At 40.4% G+C, this 25,339-nt stretch overlaps 1 protein-coding gene across 1 annotated transcript in view; it reads right to left on the bottom strand.

Moving 5' to 3' along the window:
• CRYL1 (crystallin lambda 1) overlaps positions 1–25,339 on the bottom strand; it is a 47,563-nt gene that overhangs the window by 6,869 nt on the left and 15,355 nt on the right. Inside the window, exons 3-5 of the mRNA XM_005417694.2 lie at positions 21,846–22,007; positions 17,658–17,852; positions 9,348–9,453 (exon numbers count right to left, since the gene is read on the bottom strand). Coding sequence (XP_005417751.1) covers positions 9,348–9,453; positions 17,658–17,852; positions 21,846–22,007 — 463 coding nt within the window. The remainder of the gene's footprint in view (positions 1–9,347; positions 9,454–17,657; positions 17,853–21,845; positions 22,008–25,339) is intronic.

Genomic DNA, 25,339 nt, shown 5'->3' with positions numbered 1-25,339 from the left:
CCAATCAGGACGTCAGGAACTGCATCACAACAGTAAATGAGCACTGCTTGTCTGGCAGTAGACAAGCTGACACTGATAAAATCACAGAATCAACTAGGTTGAAAGAGACTTTGAGATCACTGAGTCCAACTTATCACACCTATGTGGATTATCCTGATGATCACCCCAGATCTGAGAAATTCTGGACATCCACTAAAGGCTTCTGAGAAGAGACTGAAGAATTTGCACACTTAATTCTATTTTTGTTAGCTAGTTATCAAAGCAAAGAGGAGAAACATGCAAAAGGCAGAGGCAAGCAGTTACAGTTACCAACTCTTCCATGAAGACTCAGGACATTCATACAGATTGAGAAGCATGAACAAAAACTGTTCATGGTCTTATCAAACCACAAAATGCAGGAAATATAAGTGGGTAGGCCTGACTATCACACAAAAGAATGCAAATCAGGTCAAGAGTCATAAAGTGATCTCTTTCCTCAACAGTTCCCTGGAATGCACTACTGTATGATATCAATACCTTAGAAGTCACACCTGCCTGACCCTAAAATGGCTGAGGTTGGAATGAATGTATGGAAACCTCTGACTACAGCCAACTGTGTATCATAAACTACACCACAGACTGCTCAACACACCTGAAATCGCTGAAGTACAGAGTTTCTGAAAGGCCTCTGAGGTCAGTGGGAGGATGGAGAAGACTCTTGTTTCTGAGCCAAAGAAAAACTTTCAAAGGACAAAGCCTCAAGGAAGTACTAAATTTCCTTCAGGACTCTGAAGTCATGATGACCATCAGCTAAACAACTGAAAGGACAGAACAGCAGAATATATCCATTGCATAAGAGCAATGTAGAGAGATCTGAGAGTATTCCACTCTCTTAAAAATGGACTAGAAATATTCTCCAGTATCTGAAGGAAGGAGGAGGCTCTGAGAAAAAATGCAGCCTTGTTAAATAGCTTGAACCTATATTTGGTGGCAAGAGTGTGACAATCAGCATTCAGTTAGTCTGTTTCCTTGTGTTATCTAGCCATGGAGCATATGCATTCCTCGAATAAAATCTGGCACGTTCCAGCTTTCCCCAACACAACAAGGAATGCCCGCTAGTCATACAGATATGTTGGTTTTCTAATTATAGAGAAAATTTGTATTTTGATCAATTTTCTTGATTGACACACAGCCAGAAACCTCCAGATTGCCTTGTGGGATTTAAAACATCCCTGGCAGGAAGTGAGGTTCAGGAAGCATTACTGTGGGATGTGGAACAGGCTGTGACATCATCCTATCTCTTCATTGGGGGAAGAAGGAGAGACCACCATCCACTTCCATAAGCACTCTGGAAAGGACCACTGGTTATCAGGGTTTTCTGACCATACCCTGCCATTAGCATAAGTGTTTTCCTATTACATTTTAACAGCTGGGCTCACAGACATTAGCACCTGAAGCCAACCCAGACTGACCTACTGGGGGTATGCTAACCACATGAGCAATCCTGGGAACACAATACAATGCTTTACAAGACTCATGCACCAGCCACAAGACAAAGATAGTTACATGCAACTTACTCATGTAAGCTTTGTCTTCTAACATTGAGGAGTCCGAGCAAAAATGTTCCCACATCATGCAACATCACAGAATGTTCCCAGATGCAGAAGTAGAAATGACTGAGGCAGAAGAGTGCAGATTTATTCTGCCAGCAGCTGTTGCCAGCTGGACAATGACAAAATAAACAAAGGCTACTCAGTCGAATACAGCAATCCAAGCAAATCCCCATGAGCAACTGGCAACAGAAGGAATGGTAAACTGAGCAGTGTCAGTTACCGATTATTCTGGTGTTTACCCAGCTCACACAGGTCTATGACACTTAGACCTAATAGTTTAGATTTGGTACTTTTCCAAAAGTCAACGGGAACCTTTCAAACATCTGGTAAGCTTGTGCAATAATACCACAGATCTGAGTAGTTTTGATTGTGGTAGTAATGAGAAGGTAGCCTAGAAGAGTGCGCACCAGAAATCTTTTTCTCAAGCCTCAGGTGCATTAGTATCTTGGGAAAGCTGAATGCTTGGACATGGCTGAACCATTTATCTGCTGAGTATGAACTCCTGAGCTGGACATGGCCTTTAAAGCTCACTCAGCCAGCTAGACCTGGAAATCAAGCTCCTACTAGCAGTTCACCTACTGCTTGAATGAATCAGAACAATTTCTGGGTGGGTGTAGCTCATCAATGCAGCAGAGACGTGCCAAATGCAGGCTGGGTAGCCCAATTCACCCACTGCATGTAATGTACGAATGAAAAGAAGCCTTACACAACATCAGCAAAAGAGGGAAAAGTGAGAAAAAACTTCGAGGTCTAGAGAAGAGCAGCAACATTAGTACAGCTGATATCAACATTGTGGCCGACATGGTAACGTGCAGGCACATATGCTGCATGCCAAGTAGGGCGTGGGCACTGCAAAATCTTTCAGGTCTCAAGTGAAGTCAGTAGACCAAAAGTTCGAATACACACACAATCTCACTCAAAGATTAAAAAAAATGAGTAGTTCAAATTAATAACTCAAGACAGTTCTCCCAGTGTGAAATGCAATTTTAATTTGATTCCAGAAATCGGTATCAACTGATTGAATGCCTTCTTGAAGCTGGCACTTGAGCAATGGGGAATATTGCTGAAAAAAAATCACTTTGCTTTTCAACTGCAAACTCATAGCAAATATTTGACTCCAGGCCTTTAGACTTAGGAGTCCTTTGGTTCAAGGGTCAGGGCTATTGCAAAGGTGGATAAGAGCCCTTGGCTGGATCACAGGGACAAGAAGGCAAACAAATATGATAGAATCTCTTTAATCATTGTTGATACTGCCCAGGGAGCAGCTTAAGCTGGAAGAATCAGCATTGGCAAACAGTGTGAAACAGGAGCACCTGGGAGGTGGAAAAATAGCAAGACGGTAAATGGGGTTGATAAAAACAACCATCTCTCTGTGTGGGCCACTGCTGTGCCCACACTGTGCCACGCTATCTCCAATTGGAGAACAAGAATGACATAAGATGTATCTGGGACAGAGGAAAAGGATGATAGCTTCCTTTTGTCTGTGTAGTTTGTTGGCTCCCTGTCTAAACCTTCCTCCCTCTTGCACATGCTCACCTAGTCAATGTTGGAGGAAAGAGGCCATGGGAGGAGGCAGATGCTTCAGCAGGCAACTGAGAACTATGAATACAAAACAGGAACACTACCAGGAAAGGTAGGAGTTTCCTGAATCTTCCTCCCACCGCTTAGTCACAGCTATGGCAGGGGGTGAAAGAAGAAGAATGGGTTACAAAAAGTTCTAAGGGAGCAGTATATGCAGGATTAGAGAGATAAAAAGGGGAATACTCTATCTTCCTTGAAAATCCCAAAATCTCTCAGCATTTCTGACTTCTACAGTCTAGTTACAAGAACACGTTACCACAAGGTAGACAAAGGCATTGATTCAAGGTGCCCATATGTATCTAGGACACACAAGGCTCCAATAATGGAATAAGCTGCTGCTTATGCAGTTTCGGTGAGAGTTCAGGCAGTTTCCAAAACGGCTAATGAACTGTCCCACAAGAATTTGTTCTAATAACCACACTTAAAGTTTGCAGCTCCTTACCTGAGAACTTGCACTGGTGTGGTGCAAACATGGTTACTGCTGCAATGCCTCTAGTTGCATCACCAAGATGAACACAGTATTGATAAAGGAAAAGGAACTCAGGACAGATATTTAGCTTAGAAATATGCATTAAGTGCTTCACTGTCCTGAGAGAAGCCACAAGTGAAGTTCGTAAGGAGGATAATGACTGTAGCAGTAGGAAAAGAGAAGTGAAAACACAACAGTATAAAATGTAGTATATTCATGCATTATAGTTTGTAAGCACTTTAAAGTATCAGCTTCTCGTATGCTGTCTCATCCCTTTCTCTTCACAAGAAAGGCAAGAGGCATGAGGGCTGAAGGACACAAGCAAGCAAACTCGGTAAACCAGCCTTGCAAGCACTAAGACACTTGTGACATGGAACGAGAGTCAGGAGCAAGTGTCACTGGCATGGACAGGGAACATGCCAAAGAGAGGGTGCTCCACCATACTGATTATTAACTTGATGACTTTCAACCTGATGAGCAGCATATTAAGATACTGTAATGACTCAAAGAGAGGAGGCATGATGGTCAAGCCACTGATGCAATAGCATCAATTTGAAAAGACTGGGGTGGGGTTGACTTTAGCGCATAAAATCTAAGAAGAGCCTGCAGTGAAAGATGGATGATAACAGAAAAAAAGCCTATTTTAACAGAAAAAAGTGAACATCATGGAAGAATCTGACATGGTTATATTATGTTCAGGGAATGATAGAGGGATTACATTTCTAGACATCACACCTCCAAGGGCAACTTTCTAAATTTAATCCTATCTTCATCAAGGGTGTGTCTGAACACAGATGCATGCTCTGAGCTAGGGTGTGAATTCACAGGACATTTTGTACACTACATTAATTGCCATATGAGTTCACTTATGGCTCTAGTCACACAAATACTTGGAACTACACTGAAAAACTGGTAGCACCAAAAAAGGTTTTATTCTCGTTCTGCCAGTGTTACCATCTCAACAGCAATGCACAAGTATTTCTGCAGGCCTGCTGGATCAAGGAATTAAACTGAGTCATTATGAACTTCTTACTTTCTTAGATCAGTTTCAAACTTGGGATGAATTCCTCAGTCTGAGCCACTTGGTGATCACTTCACACTCTTTCATTAATGCAGCAAGACGCGTTCTTTGGGAGCCACCTATAATGACTTGAGGAATAAAGCACAAAGAATTCCTGTGCAAAACCATGTGTTCCTTTCAGAAAGCGGAGGGAACTAGTTTACACCTAAGAGCCCATAGAAGGAAACTGGTGCACAGCAGCCAGTATTCTGAAAAATTCACACATTGACTTACTGAATATAAACTCTTTACAGAGTTTATACAGAAAAGCCCTGCAGCTCCACAGAGGCAAACAGCAGTTTTAGAAGGGCTATAAACGGCTTTTTTCAGCCTATTAGGAAGGGAATTGAATGCATGCAAACACCTATGAAATATATGGTGGGTTTATGTACATTAAAAAGGTTTGTATGATTATATACCACTGTGATACTCCATCTCAGTAGTACCCTCTTAGAAGTATCCTGAATTGGGTTGAGATATTTTATTATCCCAAAACATAACACATAGACTGGACAGAAAAGAAGGCAGTCTTCCTTTTCTTAGATGTTACTACCTTAGACGTTCTCACACCTGCTGACCAGTTTGCAGTGCAAACTTCCTGAACTAGGTTAAATCTTGGTTTGCTCCCTTTATAGCAGGGAGCAGCATTGAAGTAGTGGCCATAGCAATGGAAATAATCTCTGCTCTTGAACCAGCTAGCATATCTGTTTAGAATAATTCTTAGAAACCGCACTTGGCTATGTCTTGCCCAACAAAACAACTAAAATTTCCTCCCTTTGAACTATGACTTATGATTATCCACTCTTTGCTTTTCATATTTTGTACTTTTCACACAGCACAATCATTCTGCCCCTATCACCCAGAACCAATTCACCTGGCAGGTGCTTCTAGGATGACCAAGTATTCCCACTTCTTGTAAGAGAAACACAATTTTGATCATGAAGACTCATTTCTAGCTTACTGCATATTTGTACTTTCTTTATGGGGACCATACATCAGCCCCAATTTCCACATAACTCCTACAGACACCTCTATGAATACCTCAGTGAGTGACAGGTAGAATATAATCCTGGAATGGTGTTTATATAAAAGCAGGAGAGAAAACAGCAACAAAGATCCTTCAACCTCCCCCCATCCAGCTCTTCTGCTAATATTGGCAGTTTAGATCAAGTTCCAATTATAGCTCACTAAATAACCGACTAATAAAATATCTGATCTAAGCCAACTGTGAAATATATATGAAGAACTTTTGCTGCAAACCTGTAAAACACAGGATATTATAGTCTAGCCTCTGCTTTTACAGATGATTGCTTGCAAGGGCTTAAAAAAAAAGAAGAAACCAGATTTCTCAAGAAACAAGAGATTAGGAGATACAATCTCACTGAGGCTGGACCATCTTCACTATATTGCCCAGTACACATACAGGTGGGATGTAGTGTCTGCTAACATAATCCCACAACAGTGAACATGCAAACTGACTGTAGTGAAGTCTACTGATCTTCCTTGTAAAAGACTTAACAGCATTTGTTGTGATGCTGGCATGTGAAATCATAAGAGGACAAACTCAAAATCTGAAACAGATATCAACATTAATTTTATTTGATGAAACCAACAATCAACTTTATATTATTATGCAGTTTGGGTAGGCTTTTTTCCTCCCCAAAGCAGTTTCCTTCCTGTCTGTTGCAATTCAGTCCTCAAACTGTTGTTGCTGTCTCTGCTCCTTTTAATGACTCGACGCTGTCATTTTATTCCATGTTCAAGGCTGTTGGCTCACAGCCATATAGTCAGCATTCCTAATATTCATGCATTGATTAAATGGTAACCTGAAGTGGCCTAGATAATAGGTTTGATAGGATCATTTATGAATAGGGAGGAAAGGATGTAAGAACTAACAGAGGCAAAAAGTGACAGTAGCCCATAGGAAGTTCAGGGGAGGATCTTGATGTATGCATCCCACAGGGAAAGAAGAAACACTGATCTCAGAAAAAATAATTGGAATAAATTTATTCAAATCCAAACAACATCACATCACCATAACAAAACAAAACAAAAAAAGAGGGACTCTCCCTCTACAAATGACACTATTTTCTCTCACATGCTTCCTTCATCTTTCCTCACTGATTAACAAATAGTTTAAGACTGTGGGCAACTTTTTACAGTATAATATCTTATACTGTAAAAAATGGCAGCTGCTGTGAAGCTGGTGAAGCTGACAAGCTAATGAAGAGGATAGAGCCAGTTTCTTGTATCTACCTCCACATCCTTCCACTAATAAAAAAAGACAGTATTAGTACAAAGCATAAGAGAGGCATTCTTTCATGGAATCATAAAGTCATTTACGTTGGAAAAGACTTCTAAGATCAAGTCCAACTGTTAACCCAGCACGGCCAAGTTCACCAGCAAACCATGTCCCCGACTGCCATATCTACATGTCTCTTCAATACCTCCAGGGATGGCAACACAACCACTTCCCTGGGCAGCCTGTTCCAATGCTTAACAACCCCTACCATGAAGAATTTTTCCCTAATATCCAATCTAAACCTTCCCTGGTGCAACTTTAAGCCATTTCCTCTTGTCCTGTCACTTGTTACCTGGGAGAACAGACTGATCTCCACTTGGCTGCACCCTCCTGTCAGGCAGCTGCAGAGAGTGACGAGGTTCCCCCTGAGCCTCCTTTTCTCCAGGCTGAACACCCCCAGCTCCCTCAGCTGCTCCTCACAGCACTTGTGCTCCAGACCCTTCCCCAGCTCCGTTGCCCTTCTCTGGACACGCTCCAGCCCCTCAATGTCTCTCTTGCACTGAGGGGCCCAGAACTGAGCACAGGATTGGAGCTGTGGCCTCAGCAGTGCTGGGTACAGGGGGACGGTCACTGCCCTGCTCCTGCTGGCCACAGCCTGGCTGATCCAGGCCAGGATGCCATCGGCCTTCTGGGCCACCTGGGCACACTCTGCATCATGTTCAGCTGCTGTTGACCAGCACTCCCAGGTCCTTTTCCACCAGGCAGCTTTCCAGCCACTGCCCCCAGCCTGCAGCACTACCCGGGGTTGTTGTGACCGCAGTGCAGAACCTGGCACTTGGCCTTGCTGAACCTCATACAATTGGTCTTGACATCCAGCATGTCCAGATCACTCTGCAGGGCCTTTGTGCCATCCAGCAGATCAACACTCCCACCCAACGTGGTGTCATTTGCAAATTTACTAAGGGCATACTAAGGGCACACTTGATCTCTTCATCCAGATCATCAATGAAGATATTAAACAGGACTGAGCCCAGCACTGAACCCTGGGAACAGCATTTTGTGACCAGCCTCCAGCTGAATGTAATTCCATTCCACACCACTCTCTAGGCCCAGCCATCCAGACAGTCTTTTAAGCAGCCAGTTTCTCCAGGAGAATGCTTTGGAAAATGGTGTCAAAGGCTTTACTAAAATCCAGGTAAACAATATCTTTTTCCTCATCCACTAAGTAGATCATCTTGCTTTAGAAGGAGATCAGGTTAGTCAAGCAAATCCTTGGCAATGAAGAGGAGGTCCATATTATTCCATATTATGTGAAGCAATACTGCGCAACCAAAGAGAAGTTGGCACAGGCACAGAACTATGAACATAAGCCATCACATGTCCTGACATCAGCAATTTTGATTTAAACCGACTGATGAGAGCAAGAGCCTGAGTCACTCTGTGAGCACATAAACAGGAGCAGCCCTAGACTCAGAGACAATGTATCTGCAAGTGCAGGAGTGAAGCAATACTGCTCATAACCGAAGTTACTGAGCCAGCCAACAAGGTGCTGTTGTGGAAATGGTTCAGTGCATGAGTGTTCTGCAGCACTGCCTAGAAGATCCAGCAGCAGAGCAGAGCCTACCGTGTCAGGGACCATACAAAAGCAAAATAAAAACACAGCCCATAGTATAATGAGCTAGTATTTAGGTGATCTTAACTTTTTGAAGTTTTTGTGTTTTGTTGAAGTCTTTGCTCAAACCTTTGTGATGCTGATCCATAATTTTTATTTCATTTTATGCAATTCACTTTTTTAAATAGTATATGTGAATCCCAGGTAAATAAAAACATCAAAAAGTATTAATTATGCAAGACAGATGTCAAACTGTTACTTGACTGTTTTGTCAAGTCAGCTTTGTATGCACAGGATTTTGCTGACAAAAGTACTTTTATTTCATTCAGGATGTAAGCTTAAAACACAGCAGCTCCAGGGATATTTACAAATTCAGCTTTGCTACAAATTCAGCAGCAGGGGGGTATTCATCTATGGAAAGTGATTTTCTGTGGACACTGGATTATCAGCTAAACTTTTTCAATAGTTTTTTTACCTGACACTCAGATGGTTCAGAACTATGGCTACAGCAATGTTATCAAAGTATGATGGGATGAATCTTGGAAAAAATTTATTACACAGCTAGTGTTTTAATAGGTTGTTATCTTTCATCTGATCATTTGAAACAAGATAATCAATATCCATTTCCTTCCACTGACCTCACACTTTAAATAAGTTTTCCTTACCATTACATTTAAAAAAGAGACAAGTCATAGTTGCAGCAATCCTAACCTGGTTTGTTACGTAACATTTCCAGTGTGTTGTGCAAAGCGAGCCCTCCCTTCATATTCATAACATTTTGCACTACTTACCTTCTGCATTAAGATGCATGGTTTCCAGAGGTCCAATAAATGCGTATCGCATTCCCAATCCATCAGACATCACAAGGTCTAGATCAGTAGGAGATATTACTCCTTCCTAAGCAGCAAAAGTACAACAGGAAGGAAGACTGGTGAATGTTTGCTTTTAACACAAAATGTCCCATTTTTTTGTATATAATTAAAAATTAGGGAAGTAATAAAAACTAAATCTAGAAATAGCAGGTAGGATTTCAAAGAGAAAAACACAACTGCTTGCCAGAAATGTCCACCTACTATGCAAGCCTTCATACAGTTCAGCATAAGCATTCATTCATATCTCTAGGACTGTACTTCCTAGTCCCAGAAACTGAGAATTGGAGAAGAAAGCAAGCATGACACTCTTAATAGCACATGGCCTAAAGAGTTTATATCAAATCCAAGTGCTACACCAAAATGGCTAAATGTTACACCTCCCTTCATATTCTCTTAGTTCTGGATTTTTGGGCACAGTCCCAATTAGCAGAATGGTGGTGCACCAGTGGGTACTGCTCCTGAGGCCACCTGCAACAAAGTCTGGGTCCAAACACAAAGGCAATGCAGTGGCTACACCTTTCCACAAAACTCAGCCAACATTCAACCTACTCAGCCTCAACCTCCCCAGGGTTCTCGAGTTCACGGGCAGCCTCACATCTCAAGAGCTGGCAGGATATGGAACAAGCAAAATGAAGCACTTCTTGTGTTAGAAGTTGAGCATTGCGATTCCACCCACATGCAGCACTTACAAGAAAGCCAATGCCTCCATCAGGTTGGGGCAAGCACAGAAAGACTTGTAAAAAGTGATTTATAGTTCTTTACCTGAACAGATTTACTTGGGAAGAATACTTTTTCTTACATGATGTTGTTTTCCACCTCTTAGAAAGATATGACTCAATGAAGACTTGTTCTAACCACTCTGATCAGGTTTTGAGAACTTGTCCTCTTTAGTCCCAGAGACATGAAAACATTTCCTTCTGGGTAGGAAGGTGGAAGAGATGCTGAGCTGCTTGTAATTTATCTTTTTACCCTACTCTGAGGTGCTCAGCATACTCAGTGCCTCTTCCTTAACAAGCCCCTTTAAGCTTTAGAATACTCATTTACTCATGTGCTTGGATAAAACCACATCATTTTCTGTTAAGTTTCTCTCTTGCAAGGCCCTGTCTGAATGCCCCTTTGTATCATGCAGTCATGGGCTAGAGTTACAGGCACACAGGACAGCTCTTCTGATCTGCAGTAGACATTGACATCTAAGCTAGACATCTAGACTCTCTCTATAATCACCAGGGGAAAAGGGAAATCAGCATCCTAAAGCAGGCATCTAGAGTTGTGTCCTAAAAGGGCCTAATTCTCCTCACCAACTGAAAGATGAGTAAGAAGCTTAGATATCACTGTCTACATTTTCAAGATCCCATCTTAAATGAGCTGAATCTCACGCACAGTTGTCTTCCTGTGTCCATGATTTACATAATCTACTGCTACTTTAAAAGAAACTTAAAAGCCACAAATCAACATAACTTCTACAGCTGGCCACAGACATCAAGTTTCATCATCTCAGGCTTAAACTGAGAGTGGTGTAAGACAACCTCAAGACTCAACCAGTTAGTAGGCCTTGTTCCTATCAACCAAGCCAGTCTGAATCCATTGCAGAACTCTACTTTGAAAAGAAAACACATAATTATTAAGATCTATGTACCATATATGGAACACACAGTTCTCCTAACAATTAGCCATAAAATAGCAGGGATAAGAAAGCATTATTTTCTTCAAATTAAAGATAAAGCATAGACATGGTAAGGTAACTCATCTAGAGGCAGACAGAAAGGTCTGCATAAAGACAGGAGTAAATAAAAACCTCAGAGAGAATTCAGATTACAGACCAACATCAGGATAACTAACACAGGCACCATACATTCTGTGAAAGCTTTTTCCCCTGACATGGCAACGCAACTTCTCTGAACAACATCAGCAAAGTCAACAAAAGTGTTCTTCTGTAGCGAGTGCTTCATCCAAACAATGAGTTGTGCTGCTAAAGCTGTGCTTGATGAGTGGTTCCCCCCTGTCCCCCTGGCTGACATGGATTTGTGGACAAAAGACTAACCACAAATTCCAGACAAGCATTTGAACCACAGTGGCAGTTAAAAACTGTAAACATAATGTTAAAAGAGATAACAGGCTCTTGAAGCACTCCAGAATCATTGCAAATTAATTTCCAAATTAATAACTTACTTTCTTTGGATACCATAGTCCATAGTCCTCATATATTTGAAGACCCGGTGCCCTCAGAATCATGACTGCTTTGCTCTTGGCCTTTTGACTATAGCTGCAATTTGATGTTTGCAGCTGCTAAAAGGCAAAAATTGTTGCTACCAGAAGGAAACCATGACAAATCCCTTCAGTTGAGGGATACAGTGTTCTACACAAATGAGCTCAGCTTCTTCTTGTCAAAAGACCCTTCTAAAGAAAAGTTTTTTACTTCTCTTCATAAATTAGAACACATAAATGATAAACAAGTTAGACCTTCCTACCATAGGCAATAACCCTACTCCCATTTATGGTAAGGAGATCATCAGATGGTGGAATGATTCACCAGGCTGCAAGGTCAGCAAGGTGTCTTCCACAAAGATTTATGTTTATGCTAAGAACTAAACAAGAAAGAGTTCCTATCTGGTTTCACTAAGTGTAGGTGTGATGTGAATTAATCTTCCCAAGGGGATTTTTCATCCTGGGTTACCCTTCTGGTAAGCCTCTGCCTCTAGCACTTGTCAGAGGGAAGAGGAAGTATGGCAGGAGTTCACTAGAAGCTCTTACAGCTACACAATTAAGATTTAAAATAAATTCCACCAAAATCCTCAGTGATCCAAATGATCCCAGTCAAATTTCAAAATCTAGACTATCTCAGAATCCTCCACACTTCTTATGACAACATTTATATACCATAATCTCATTTTCCTAGAGGTTCTAACCTCCTGTGATACCACAGGATTATCCTAATGAACCTTTGGTACTTTATTAGTGCTTCTCCCTATGCAGGGATCCTTTTCACCTTTCCAGAAACCTCTGGTGGTTCTGCAGTCTCCAGCATTAGGCTCTGACCCAACCTGCTTGGTTTTAATAAGCAGTCTTTCTTTTCATCTCTGAGTCACACCTACATCACAACTTCTGTCATGGACTTGGTCTGTAATCATACCAAATGTAATGCCCAAAAAAATATCACAATCTTACTTTTTTCTGATTCTACCAATTCATCATGTTCTCCTACTCACTCCAGTCTGTTAAAGAGTTATTTTGGACTTCACTGCCTCCTGGACTACATACTTTCTGTTTCCAAATCTGCCATTTCATCCTCTCTCTTTCCCAAATTCAGTATTCTTTTTTTTTCCTCTGATTGCCACTAATACATGCATTCTGTCTCAGCAGTACTTGTTACACCCTCCTCTTCACCATCACTTCAATCAAGTCCCTTCCATCCGCACCCTGATGAGATCTTTTTCCAGTCCTGTCATTTTGAGCAGATAACTTTTCTCCTATATCCCTCTACATCTTTCCATTTCATGATGCTTAAGAAACTTGTTGTCCTACACACTTCACACCTCCTTGCTTTGCTGGCCTTCATCTTCCTTCTTCCATGGCACCCTCACTCACCTCATCCTGTAAGAAACACTTAGTATCAACACTATTTCTCTTCCTGTCCCTTTAAACCTCCTTTTTATGACATTTCCCCTTTTATGAGGCACTGTAACTAAATGTTTAATCCTATAGCTTTTCTTCAATCTTTTGGAAAAAGTGTCTGAATAACACTGTAGTACAATTAACAGTACGGAATTTGGACTTTACAAGTCTTGCTCGCATTTAAAGTCTGCTAAGCTAGTCACTTGAGAAAAGAGAGGTACATAAATGAATGATGGAAGCCAATGCACCTGATTGCCACAAAAACAAACTAAAATGGACACATAGCTAAACCATGACTTTATTTTCCAAAAGATTAACAAAAATTGGAGACCTTCCCATTCTTTCATGCTTTACAATGACTACAACATAAAAGAAAAACCACTTTAAAGAAAGAAAAACACATTAAGACAGTATTAAAATCTTATGCAGAGATAAATTGAGTATGTACACAATTCATCCTGTAACTGTTTTAACATGTTCCTAGAACTGAAACAGCTGAAACTCCTAAATTATATCAAGGTCAAAAACTATTATGCTCCACCTGCTATCTCTGCTGCTGTATTTTATGACCTCTTTGCAAATTTCAGGTGATGCTTAGGAAAATATTTCAAAAAGGTAAGATTTCACTCAGTGATCCACAGTTAAATGACAATCATAGCTACTCAGAGTAAGGCTTGAGACTCCTGAAGTGTTTGGTTGTTATTTTCTGGATTACATTAACCAACATTTTACCTTCAGAACAAGATAAAGCCAAGATATTTAATTAATACCCCTTGCAACATAATCCTAAACTACTCTAAAATGTACTGTTGCTGGTAAAAGTACAAAAGTAATGTCTACAGTGCACAGTGTGCTTCCCAGGCAAATAAAGGCAGTAAGCTTCTGCTCCAAGAGTAATGAACTAAATCAGACACACCAACGACCACTGTCAATGGAGATGTGAGAAAGCAAATAAATGGTAACAGAGAATAACAGAGAAAGCAGTTGAGGTATTTTTCCTGTTACTGGCTAAAGGTTATTCTAATATTCCAAATTGGTAATATAAAAATTTAGGGTTGATAAGAGAGGAATAAGGATCTTCAACCTCAACATCTCACAGAACTTCTTTTACTCTCATCTTTTATCAGCTTTGCAACATTTCTACCAGAGCCCTAACAACTGAATTCATAAATAAGAAACCTACACAAATGCCAGTCTCAGATAAGCTGAGGTCCTACTAAAAGTTCTTAGACACATGACCGTAAAGAGATGGGAGTGCTCTCACTGTCTGCTTTAGCATGGAATAAATGTGGAGCATGAGGAGACAGAGATAACTGATAGAAAAATTTACTGCCACAAACACCTGCACTGCCCAAATGCTTGTGAATTGCAAGTCAAAGCAATCTTTGAAAAGACATCTTGTCACTAAAAGACTAACTCAGACCCAAAATGAACTATCTTTTTGTAGCACTCTTGCTTCAAAGAGAAGCACTTGCTTGAATGACATCTTTTAGACCCATAAAAGAATCCATGGTCTTTGCTTTTAAGTTCTTGTAAAGTCAAACTTCTGCATTCTGTAATCTATATTGCTAATTATCCACATGAACAAAGTTCTCAGCATTCAACATCTCCAAAAAAGTTTTCTTTCTCCTACTTTCCAACAAATCGGATCTCAACTTTCAAGCCTATTAATTTTTTACCATTTTACTGCTACACTTCCCACTCCCACATTTCAGACCAGTCCTGCATTCAAAGCACTCATTTTGTGCCCAGCTGTAAAATGCCAGCCTCCCTGTGTGTGCAGCAGGGAACTCCAGCACCTTCAGCAAAGACAAAGTGTATCCCAACACTCAGGTTTCTCATTGCTGCTTTAACCTCTTTGCCCTGAGTTATGCTCCTCTCTGTGCTCTGGTATCCATGCCACATAGCAACTTGAGCACCATGTGGAGTCTTGAGCCTGCGCCCAGATTTCTGTGCTGGCAGAGCCTTACCTCAGATTTCTGGCTATATTAAAAGTGTGTCCTACTCTTGTACCCACATGGCAGACGTCAGTGAGCCTCACACAACATTCAGCAAGCAGATATCTTTACCACATTTCCTTCTACACAGCCGCATCTTTACTGTCATGCTCTGTATCAAAGCCCTTCTCCCATAACATGATTCCTCGCCCATGTCTCATCCATCCCATCACTGCACTGCTAAAGAAAAGAGAAAGACTGGCAGGTTGTCAGTTTCCCAGACAGATTTGGGAACTAAAACATATTCTGCAAGCTAATCAGCCTATTTATTTTCATGATAAATGTTGTAAATACAGCTGTACTGCATGTCTGTCCTACCACCAACGACTTTAACAGGACATTAGTAGTTCTACTGGAGAAACTTCCACTAGTTTCTTTAATGAAATAAGCTCAACTGACTGAAAAAAACCCCAAAAATACCCCAACCAATCAACCAACCAACAAGAAACCCCAACAAAACAACACAATCCCCCAGTGCTTCTCAGAGTAATGAAAACATTTGTTCAAGATGTAACCAATGTGAGTAAAACTTGATTTTTAGGAGTCTCTCAAAGACAGAGTTGGGGAGATTGATGTTTTCAACAGTAAGAACTGGAAAGCGACTTCACAATCAGAAGCAAGAATTATATTTCCCTATTTGGAAAGTGGAAGACACCAAAAGAACATGACTTGCAATAAAAATCACTAAGTTGGCAGCACAACAGTAGAAACACACAAACTGGCCCAGGCCTGCACTTCTCACCCATCTGCAGTGATTCCCCTCCCATCAAAGGCACTGTGCAGCCTGAAGTCACACAGCTGAAACTATACACCTTTGACAGCTGCTATTGTTCAGGCTTCTGGAATGGAAATACGGCCACCAAAGTTGTTACTGTTTAAATGTGTGTTTGGCTGAAATGCAGTAAAATTATACAAGAACAGAACAACTTGGAAACTTTGATTTACAACAAAAGCAACTTTCTATAACTGTCAGCCCTTCTATAAAAAGCACTATTTTATTACTATTCACATAACCACCACTGCCACAAAAGCATCCATATAACAGGTTCATACTAAAGGTTTGCCTCAACTCAGTACTTCCTTTCCAACAGCAGCCCATGAAGTGTTCTTAAATGCCTTCCACAGCAAGACCAAACAGAGAATGATACTTTCAGGGATATGTACTGTACGTCCTCAGCTCCAAGCAGTCCAGTCTTTGAGCCTTTGAAGCTGGAGGTGGCTTTTGCACCGTCCGATGTGAATGTGTCTAAATGATCCCTGGATCCATTCAAATTTTTAGCATCCTAGGTTTACTATGGCAGTGGCTTCCACCATTGAGTTTATGCTCTCAGAGATTTGAAAAAATCCTGTTAGATTTTTGAGGCATTACCTGAATACCTGTGCTGACCATGGGTGACTGGTCCACAAGGGACAACAGGCACAAACTAAAAACTCAGAAAGTTACATCTGAATAGGAAGAAAAAAAAATCTTTACTTTGAGGGTGACAGAGCACTGGAGCAGGCTGCCCAATGAGAATGAATGTTTTCCTCTGAAGTTATTCAAAACCCACCTAGACATGATCCTGTGCACCCTACTGCAGTAGGGGGTGGGACCAGATGATCTCCAGAGGCCCCTCCCAACCCAAACTATTCTGTGATTGTATGTTACTGTCTTTTCTATTCTATGATTTCCAACATGACTACAGCTTTCTGAAGGTGTTTTTCTTATCATAAACTTGAGACTTTGTATTCAAAGTTTAACAACAGAAGCCATTTTTAAAGTTAAATAAACATCTCCAGTAGTAGATCGATTCCTTCCTCACAACACTGTTTTACTTATTATTATTCACCACCTTCTTTATATTGTTGTATTGGGTTGATAGTGAAAGCCAGCTACAGGAAAGCAAAATCAGTTCAGCAATTATGTTTAAATGCTTTTTTGGAAAAAGAGTTGCTTTGTTTACAGGAATATTACCTTAGTTTTAAGATCTTTACTAGCATTTGTGTGCATGGTTGCTTTAAACAGCTTGAAAAATCAAAACACTCCACAACAAGAAAGTAAGTCCTATTAAAGCTCAGTTGAAACTCTTCTCAGGAGAATAGCAACAGACTCATAACTCAGCTCCTGCTGAAAGATGAGACTTCAGCACAGAGCAGCTAACTGTGGGAAAAGCTGAAGGCACACAAACAAATGATTCTCAGCTACAAGTCTGAATGGGCAGGAGGAGGAGAAATCTGTCTTTACCTACAAGTATCAAGTAACAGTTAAACCTATGAGTGCAGTTCCTGAAAGGCCAAAGAGAAAACCATTTAAAATATTTTCATGACCACTGTACAGTACGCCAACAACGCTAGAAAAAACCAAACAAAATTATGAGAAGCCTACAAAAAGAAAAATTGGTATTTTGATTCCTGTGCTTTTAAAATAGTTCTTTTGATTGTGCTGAAAATAACAGTATTCTGAAAAAAGAAAGCAGGATAAAGAATAATTTTACCATTGCATATCACCTCCTTTTTGTCAGTCTTTGCTTTTTATAACTGACATCACTTCTTACTGGGCTTACAGGGTGTTTAAATATAAAATGTCATTTATCCCGTCTACAGAACTGACCAAGTACTGAAAAAGAAGATATATACATACACCCACAAGTCTCCAAGCTTCACTTATCACTGCATACTGTAGTCGATTCAGAACAAACCCCTCAATTTCTCTGTTTAGTTTGACAGGAGACTGACCAATCTTCTTCATCAGGGCATATGTTCTCTCTGTCGTAGAAGGATCTGTTTCTGGATGAGGAACAATTTCAACCAACGGCACAAAGTAAGGTGGATTTACCTCAAGAAGAAAAACAAAAGAAGAACATGAGCCACCAACAGAACAAGTTAATATAAAGCACCTTTATAGATGGCACTAGCTTGGATAATTTCCAGTAAACACAGCAAGCCTGATATTCAGACCTTGAAAGACTTCACTAATCCAATAAAAGCTGGTGCATTAACTCAAATTAAAATAAATAATTAAACTTGCACTGAATCAAAATCTGTTTAACACCAGCAAAATTCATGGAGGTACACCAGAGATGACAGCACTCAAACAGTACTGCAAAACTTTATTCTGACTTGAGGAACTGTTTGCTCAATATTCAAGCTATTTGTTGTTGTAAGACATATGGTCACCACCTGTCTTTCCAAATTAAGCAAGGCATTTCCTTTTAGACAGTCAGGAACTTTATAGCAAAAGTATTGCTAAACACCACCTGTAAGATGCAACACTTAACAGATAAGCAGCTACTGGCCCCAAGCCTGTAAATATATGCTAAATACAGTAACAGATATCACATAAAACATACTTTGAAAATGTTGCAGAACAGGTTACCTTCAAACACTGTACTTAGAAAAATAAATTACCTCTCCCTGACTCTTCCCAAATGTAATTTCTCATCAAGTCAAGACCTCTGTATTATGTATTTTTGCAGTAAAAACCAAAAAATCCTAAAGAACATCCTGGAAACTGCTAAAAGTTCTTCAGGTCATAGTGTTACAGACAGTTAAGCTGCATGCATTCTCTTTCCAAAGTAGCAGTCCGTCAGCTGTACTCTTAAAGGTGGTTAAATTCAGCTCTCCCTCTAGCTCCAGGTAATAGAAGGGGCTAACATATAATAAAGTACTACCAGGAATGACACTGACATTTGAGGGATGGCAATTAACTACTGATTCTTTCATCATGCTCCTTTATAGTCAACTGCTCTTAACTGTGCTCCTGTAAATGCAAGAACAGGATTTAGTCACAGGAATGTGCAAGTAGCCTTTCCTCCCTGCATGTTCTTTCTTTTCAATATTTACATGGTTCCCTTTCCTGCAGGGTCTGACACGTGCTCTAACTACTGATGTAACACACCTCATTCCTTTTAGAGGGCCTTGCGTCCCAACACAGCCTCTTTCACGTCAGTATCTTTGGCAGTGCCACCTGCAGTGCTGAGAACAGTGTGGTGGATGGACACCATCCAGTGGTGCCAGGCAACTGAGCAAGACCCAAAGCACTGCAAGCATCAAGACATTCTCTAAGGCTTAAGTATATCACAGGTTCCAGTCAGAAAGAGAACAAGTTAATTGTCGAGAGAGACTAAGGCTATTAAAAATTTCTTGGAAGATTACTGTTGACAGTGATCTTATTGAAGTATTCCATTTCATGAACTTGGCACATGGAGCCTATGCGTGTGCTCATGAGCACACTGAGGAGACACAGGAAGGCAATTTTTCAGGAGTGAGATAATAGATACTGGTAAAAACTGAAAGTAGTAGAACATAGATGAAATAGGGAATGGGGGAAAGTTTCTAAAAATGAGTAGTATATAAAGTATATAAATAAAGAAGTATTTCAGGGAACAGAAGGTCACCTTAGTGCAACAAAGTCACAGCTAAGAAAGGACATGACAAAGAAAATGCCAAAAAGAATTAAGTTACAGAAAAGCTGTCAACAAACATAAATATTCATTTTAATGAACCAGTAATAAGATTGGAACAAAAATTAGTAAACACAAACAATTTCTAACAGGAATAGTGGAGTTAAAAAATAATCTGAGAGAGTTTAATGCAGTTTTAAAGTTATTTGACTGCAAGGTTTCCTGTACAGCAGGGGACTTCACTCAGTGGCACAGTCTCCTCTAGCCCCATATTTCTAGTTGTGTGATCTAGCAGGCCTATACAGTACATGAGAAGAGAACCACTCTGCAGCAGACCTCTATTGATCCACTGCCTGAAACTGCTTTCAGAGAACAGCTGTACCTGTTTTAAACTGTAACATAAGGATTGTGTGCTTTTCTATCATATAGCTGTGCTGTTGAGATTTTTTTTTTCCTAATTACTGAACCATGTTAAGCAAAGAGATTAACTGCTTCTGCCCTTTGGGCACTTCATTTCATTTTATCTCAACATCCTCACTCATGCCAGAGGCTCTACAACTTTAGCTTTTAATTCTTCTGGTATATCAAATTCCACACTTGTTTTCACTGTCTTGCAGAACTGCTTGCTTCCTGCAGCCACCAAATCCTACTATTGTGTTCAAGATCTTAGTAAAAAATAAAACAAAAAACCCACCCAAAGCCAACAAGTGCTACAAAGCAAGCATGTTTCCTGATGCAGATGCAGAAAGGCCCCTGGAAGAGTACACTGTTTTACAGCTTCTTTGGTACACTCAGCACAGCTGAGTGAAGCTGAGATTACAAAAATAGTCTCATCGGGACTGCAAAGCCATTAGGGAACAATTAGACATTTTAAGGTACTGCAGAGCGTTCATTTTGACAAAATACATATCCTTACAACAGAAATGTAGAAAATGTTTATGCAGAGACCACCTTTCCAGATCTGATAAAACCTGGTTTCAGGAGTGGCTCCTACAAAGACTGCAGTTCAGACTAAACAAAGTCAACTGGTACAGGCCAGCTTGGAAAAACAGTAAGAAAGAGTATAGTAAAATCAAAGACTGACAGTTACACAGCCAGGAACTAGTTAAAAAAAAGAAATTGTATAGTTACTTAATATAGAAATGTTAAAGAGACATTATCTCTTCTCTTGCACTAGAGAAAACTACAACCCTGGAAGTAAGAGATAAGAAACTATTGAACTTTAGACTGGAGAAAGGCTAGATCTAGGCACAGATACATATTTTGAAATTTAACCTTTTTATAATTAAAAGGGATTGAAAACTTGTTATACAGAAAAAAAACAAACCAAGCCTTTTGTTCCCCTTGCCACACAGGCACCCCAAGGCACAGTGGTGGTGGAGGGGTATCAAAGGCACTGACCAAATGCTTTGACACTACAGCAGGAGGCTACATGTAGCTGTAGAGGCACTACAGTAAAGTAGTGCTGTATTTTTGTACTCTTGTGCATGCCCAGGGAATTGACATTTACTTTACACTCTGAGGGATGCCCTGGAGAGACATCATGTAGTTACCAAACTGCAGAGACCAGGGCAGCACCTCTTTTCACAACAATGGTCCTCTTTAACTGATCAGCTGACCACCTGACTAACGCTGGGTTAACAAATTCATTAGCTTCTTGAATAGTGGAAAACAAAAACAGTAAGAATCCCAGTGATGATCAAGATAAAATGCTCTTCCATACTGAGGAGAGATAGACTGCTGTCTGGCAGTTCCAAACAGATCTCTACAGAAGCCCACAAGTGCCTTTGACCATTTTGAGGTTCTACTGCAACCTCTAGTCATTCCATTTTTGCATCACTGCCCTGTCCAGCTTGGTCATGAAGCATGCAAATTTAGCTCCAAGTCCAATTTGTTCCTTTTCATCATTCCTTAATTCCTCTTTCAGAAATTAAGGAATATTGCTTATGCATCACAAGTCTGAAGAAACTGGAGTCTAGATTTCCCATCTTTTATCAATATAGCCTGACCAGCACATGAAGCTCCGTGTTTGGATTCTTACTGTTACCCAATGGAAGCTAAGAAAGGATACTAGAAAAGACTAACAATGACACAAGAATAAAGTATCAATGTTATGAGCTTGTACACAAAACACAGAATTCCTACATTTTGAAAGCCACTAGTTTGAGAAACACACAACTATATGAGCACAACAACTCACACAGAACATATCTTGATCCAACAGCATGCAACATGCTACATCCTCTCAATTTTGTAGATTAGTGCTGCTGTTCACAGAATAACCAAACTACAACTTTTTTGAAAAATTGGCCCTGCACACTAACAATGGCAGACAAGTGCCCCAAATATCCTTCTGAGTCTTTCAGACTGCAGGAAGGAGTTTGGGATGCAGTTTACACAAAAAGAAAACATGCCATTGTACTTACAGGATGTGACACAATGCACTGCTTAACATGTTTAAGGCCAGTGAACAATTTGCTGGGTAAGAGACAAGAGGTTGAGCTGCTCAAGATAACACTGTCACCCACAATAAGATCCAACTGACCAAAAATCTTCTTTTTCAGTTCCAGATTCTCTGGAGTGCATTCCTGGAATAAAACCAAAAAACAGTATTAGAAGTCATGTAGTTCAATAGTATTTATCTATACATCTCAGACTTCACTGATCCCATCCTGGATTGACACTTAGGAATTCAGCACAAACCATCTGTTTTAATCAGCCTAGATATACCAGTGAGCCAGTAACACAAAAATATCTTCCCACAGTTAAAGAAATGGAAAGCCCAAGAGTTTATGTACAGCAGAAGATGGACCACCACACCCTACAGGAGATTTAACACAAAAGAAAATATTCTGCTTTGTCTAAAATACAGACTTTAACTCACACAGGGAGATAACACAATACAGAGGAATAAGACCTGGTCTCCACTTTTTTAAGAGTATCTCACATGACAGAAGTCAGTATTCTCTCTAAGACAAGATGGAAATGAACAGGTGTAGCTCAAAAGAAGACCAGCTTACAAACTCCAGAACTATGGCAGGAGATTCCAAGGTACATCTCTGCAACCTGTGCTTAAACAACTCCCAGAGTTTAAATTAATGAAGATACTTATGCATTTTAAGTATGAGGGTCACTGAGAAAGACTTCTGAAGACCATCCGAAGTAGAATGAATGCTATCGAAACTTCTACCAAACCTACTGAGCACATTCAGCTCTACATCACTATGTGAAATTTTACACATGTGAGCCAAGAGCCACAACCTACAATCACTTTATTTCCAAAGTTATCTCCAGGAGATGCCTGAGGGAGAGCATGCAAAGATCCACTAGTCTGGGAGGAGAAGGACAGAGGATAAGAACTACAGTGGATCCCACAAGCAACAGAAAAGTCTTCAGCCTATGAGAAGGAAATGGAGGAAGAAGGCCAGCCTGTTTTCAAGGGGTTTTGGGAGAGTTTAAAAAAATCCAAACAGGATCCCAAAGTTGCAAAACCTCAGCCTTCCCTTTAAAACACACAGAAAATACCTGCTCTTTTCCAACTCTAACCTTCTCCTACCTACCAGCACTTCATTCTGTCCTTTCTGTTATGTTGAACTACACACAGCAAGGTTAGGGGAAAAGGCTACACATTTGATGTAATCCAAAATTTACATTTAACATCTGCTGCTTCAGACAGACTCTGTGGCAAGAATGCCCAGGGCCAGAGTTTTTAAACCAAAAAATGGGTTAAAAGTAATTTGAAGTCTTAAAAAATAAGTTGCATGGAACAGTACTAAAGCTTCCATGATGCAAAAGAGATAAACAGGGTCATTTAAGAACTCCAGATAGAGCCCAAAGTATTAGACAGCCTTATCAAAACAAAATGATACTCTGCTCATAGTTCCAAAATCCCTGCTTGTTGGTTAAGTTTAAATAGTTTCTTTTAGTGAAGCCAAAGATGATGAGAACTCTGCAGATTCTGTTCAAGCTAATAAAAGAGCTGCTTTGAATAGGTTTGTGAACTTGAAACTCTAAGCCTGCTCTCACATCAGATGATAATCAAAAAGGCAAACTCAAATCTGCTGGAAACTCAACACCTGCCATGGTTACGTAAGGTTCCTGAATGGGCCATTTGCTTGGAGTATTTTGTATAGTGTCACAATCGTATTCAGGTTGTTGGACCACTGCAATAAAGCTTCTGTTCTCAAGCATGCAATTATTTTCTCAGAGACACCAATTCCCTGAAGAACAGGGGGAAAATTAAGCTCTAAACAATCCATTAAACAGGAACCTCACTTGCAGTCAGTTAAGGAGCCTGGAGAGGTCTGAAGCTATTCTGTTTACAATGAGAAAGGGAATATCAAAAAGAGAGCAGGTAAGATATGGGCTTAAAGCTACCACAGTTTCTCAAAGAATCAGTGCAAAAAGGTTAGCGTGCACCACTATGCATTTTAAGTGACACTGTATATTTCTGTGCCCTTTTCTTTGGGAAGATCATACTCCTCACTTGCAGAGAACAGTAAACCTTTATTCCAAGGCCTGGTCACCTAAACAAGGTTGCTACAAATCTGGCTTCTAATTTAAACTTTATTAGACATCTCTTAAAAGCCTGATCAGAACATGACAGCTGTTAATTTTTAAAACCCGTCTCCTGGAAGTGTTGTGTTGAATTAAAGGCTTAGATAATAGGAATTACACTATTCAAATACATGTTCAGAGAACACACCACAGCTACTTGAACCAGTAAAGAACTGCACAAAGATAAACACATACTAGTCTCCCTCCCTAGCTAACTGATACACCACACAGTGATTGAGGTCTAGCTGCCCCTTAATAAGAAACTGCACTCACATGACACAACCCCTGTACATGGAAAGCCAGTGAGTTTCATCTGTTTAAATCCAGTGTCTCTGTGTTTTTGTATAGGCCTTTCTCACCATGCCACCCACCATCTGTGCTTTCACATTCATCCACGCACATCTAAATGCACAACTTCATTTCCCTATATTTAAATGCTGGCATCTCCCCAGGTTTTTCCCATCCATTCTCAAATAAGCCAAAGTAGCAAGTCCTCTGTAACTTCCAGAAAAACACTCCCCAAAACACTATCTTGTGAAATAACTTTTCCTTATACTATCAATGAGAATTGCTGCCAAGCAATTTATTAGTACTGGGAAGCAAAAGAAACAAAATATTGCCTGAAGCAAAGCCCTGCAACACAGTGGTATGGTCTGAAATAAGCAGACATCCTACACAAGCAGTGTAAGGTGAAAGCCAGACATTTAAACTACCATGCAGAAGATCAAAGATTAGCAGCCACCCAGCAACAAGCAAGGCACTTTCTGTAAGATCATCTGGAGCTGCGGTCACAGGGAGCAGCATCAAGCCTTCCCAATAACAAGTGGAGTTTGATGGTAGTCACCAGCATTAGGAATCGGGGAATAAAGAAGTTTGAAAGCTACAGCTACACAACAATGAATTCCTACCTCCTGACTAGAGGCTGTCTGGTGCAAATTCAAAACATAAACAAGAAAGTCTTTCTTCCCCTGGCAATCTTAATATGAAGGTTTATGATAATATATACATTCCTGCAAGTGAAGACAGATCTGCCTTGAGCTCTCCTAGACCCACCTTCATTGCAGGAGTCTATCCCATACCACGGGACTCTTCCAAGTAGATTTTGGCCCAACAGGCCAAAGTTGTCCCTCCCAAAGTCTAGGGCTGTAATCCCAGTTTTTGTCTTGCTTCTCCTCTCAAGGATCCTCAACTTCACCATCTCATGGTCATTATAGTCAAGACTTACCTATGACCTTCACATCTCCAACCAGTTCTTCATTGTTTGTGAGGTCCATCACAACATGTCCTCTCTTCTAGTCCTCAACCACCTGTGTTAAAGTTACCATGAATGCATTCCACAATCCTTCTGAATTCCTTGTGCTCT

The sequence above is a fragment of the Geospiza fortis genome, unplaced genomic scaffold, assembly GCF_000277835.1.
Source record: "Geospiza fortis unplaced genomic scaffold, GeoFor_1.0 scaffold16, whole genome shotgun sequence".
In the NCBI taxonomy this organism is placed as follows: domain Eukaryota; kingdom Metazoa; phylum Chordata; class Aves; order Passeriformes; family Thraupidae; genus Geospiza; species Geospiza fortis.
Note: the sequence above shows the minus strand (reverse complement) of the source record. Positions and strands in the feature narration are given on the sequence as shown.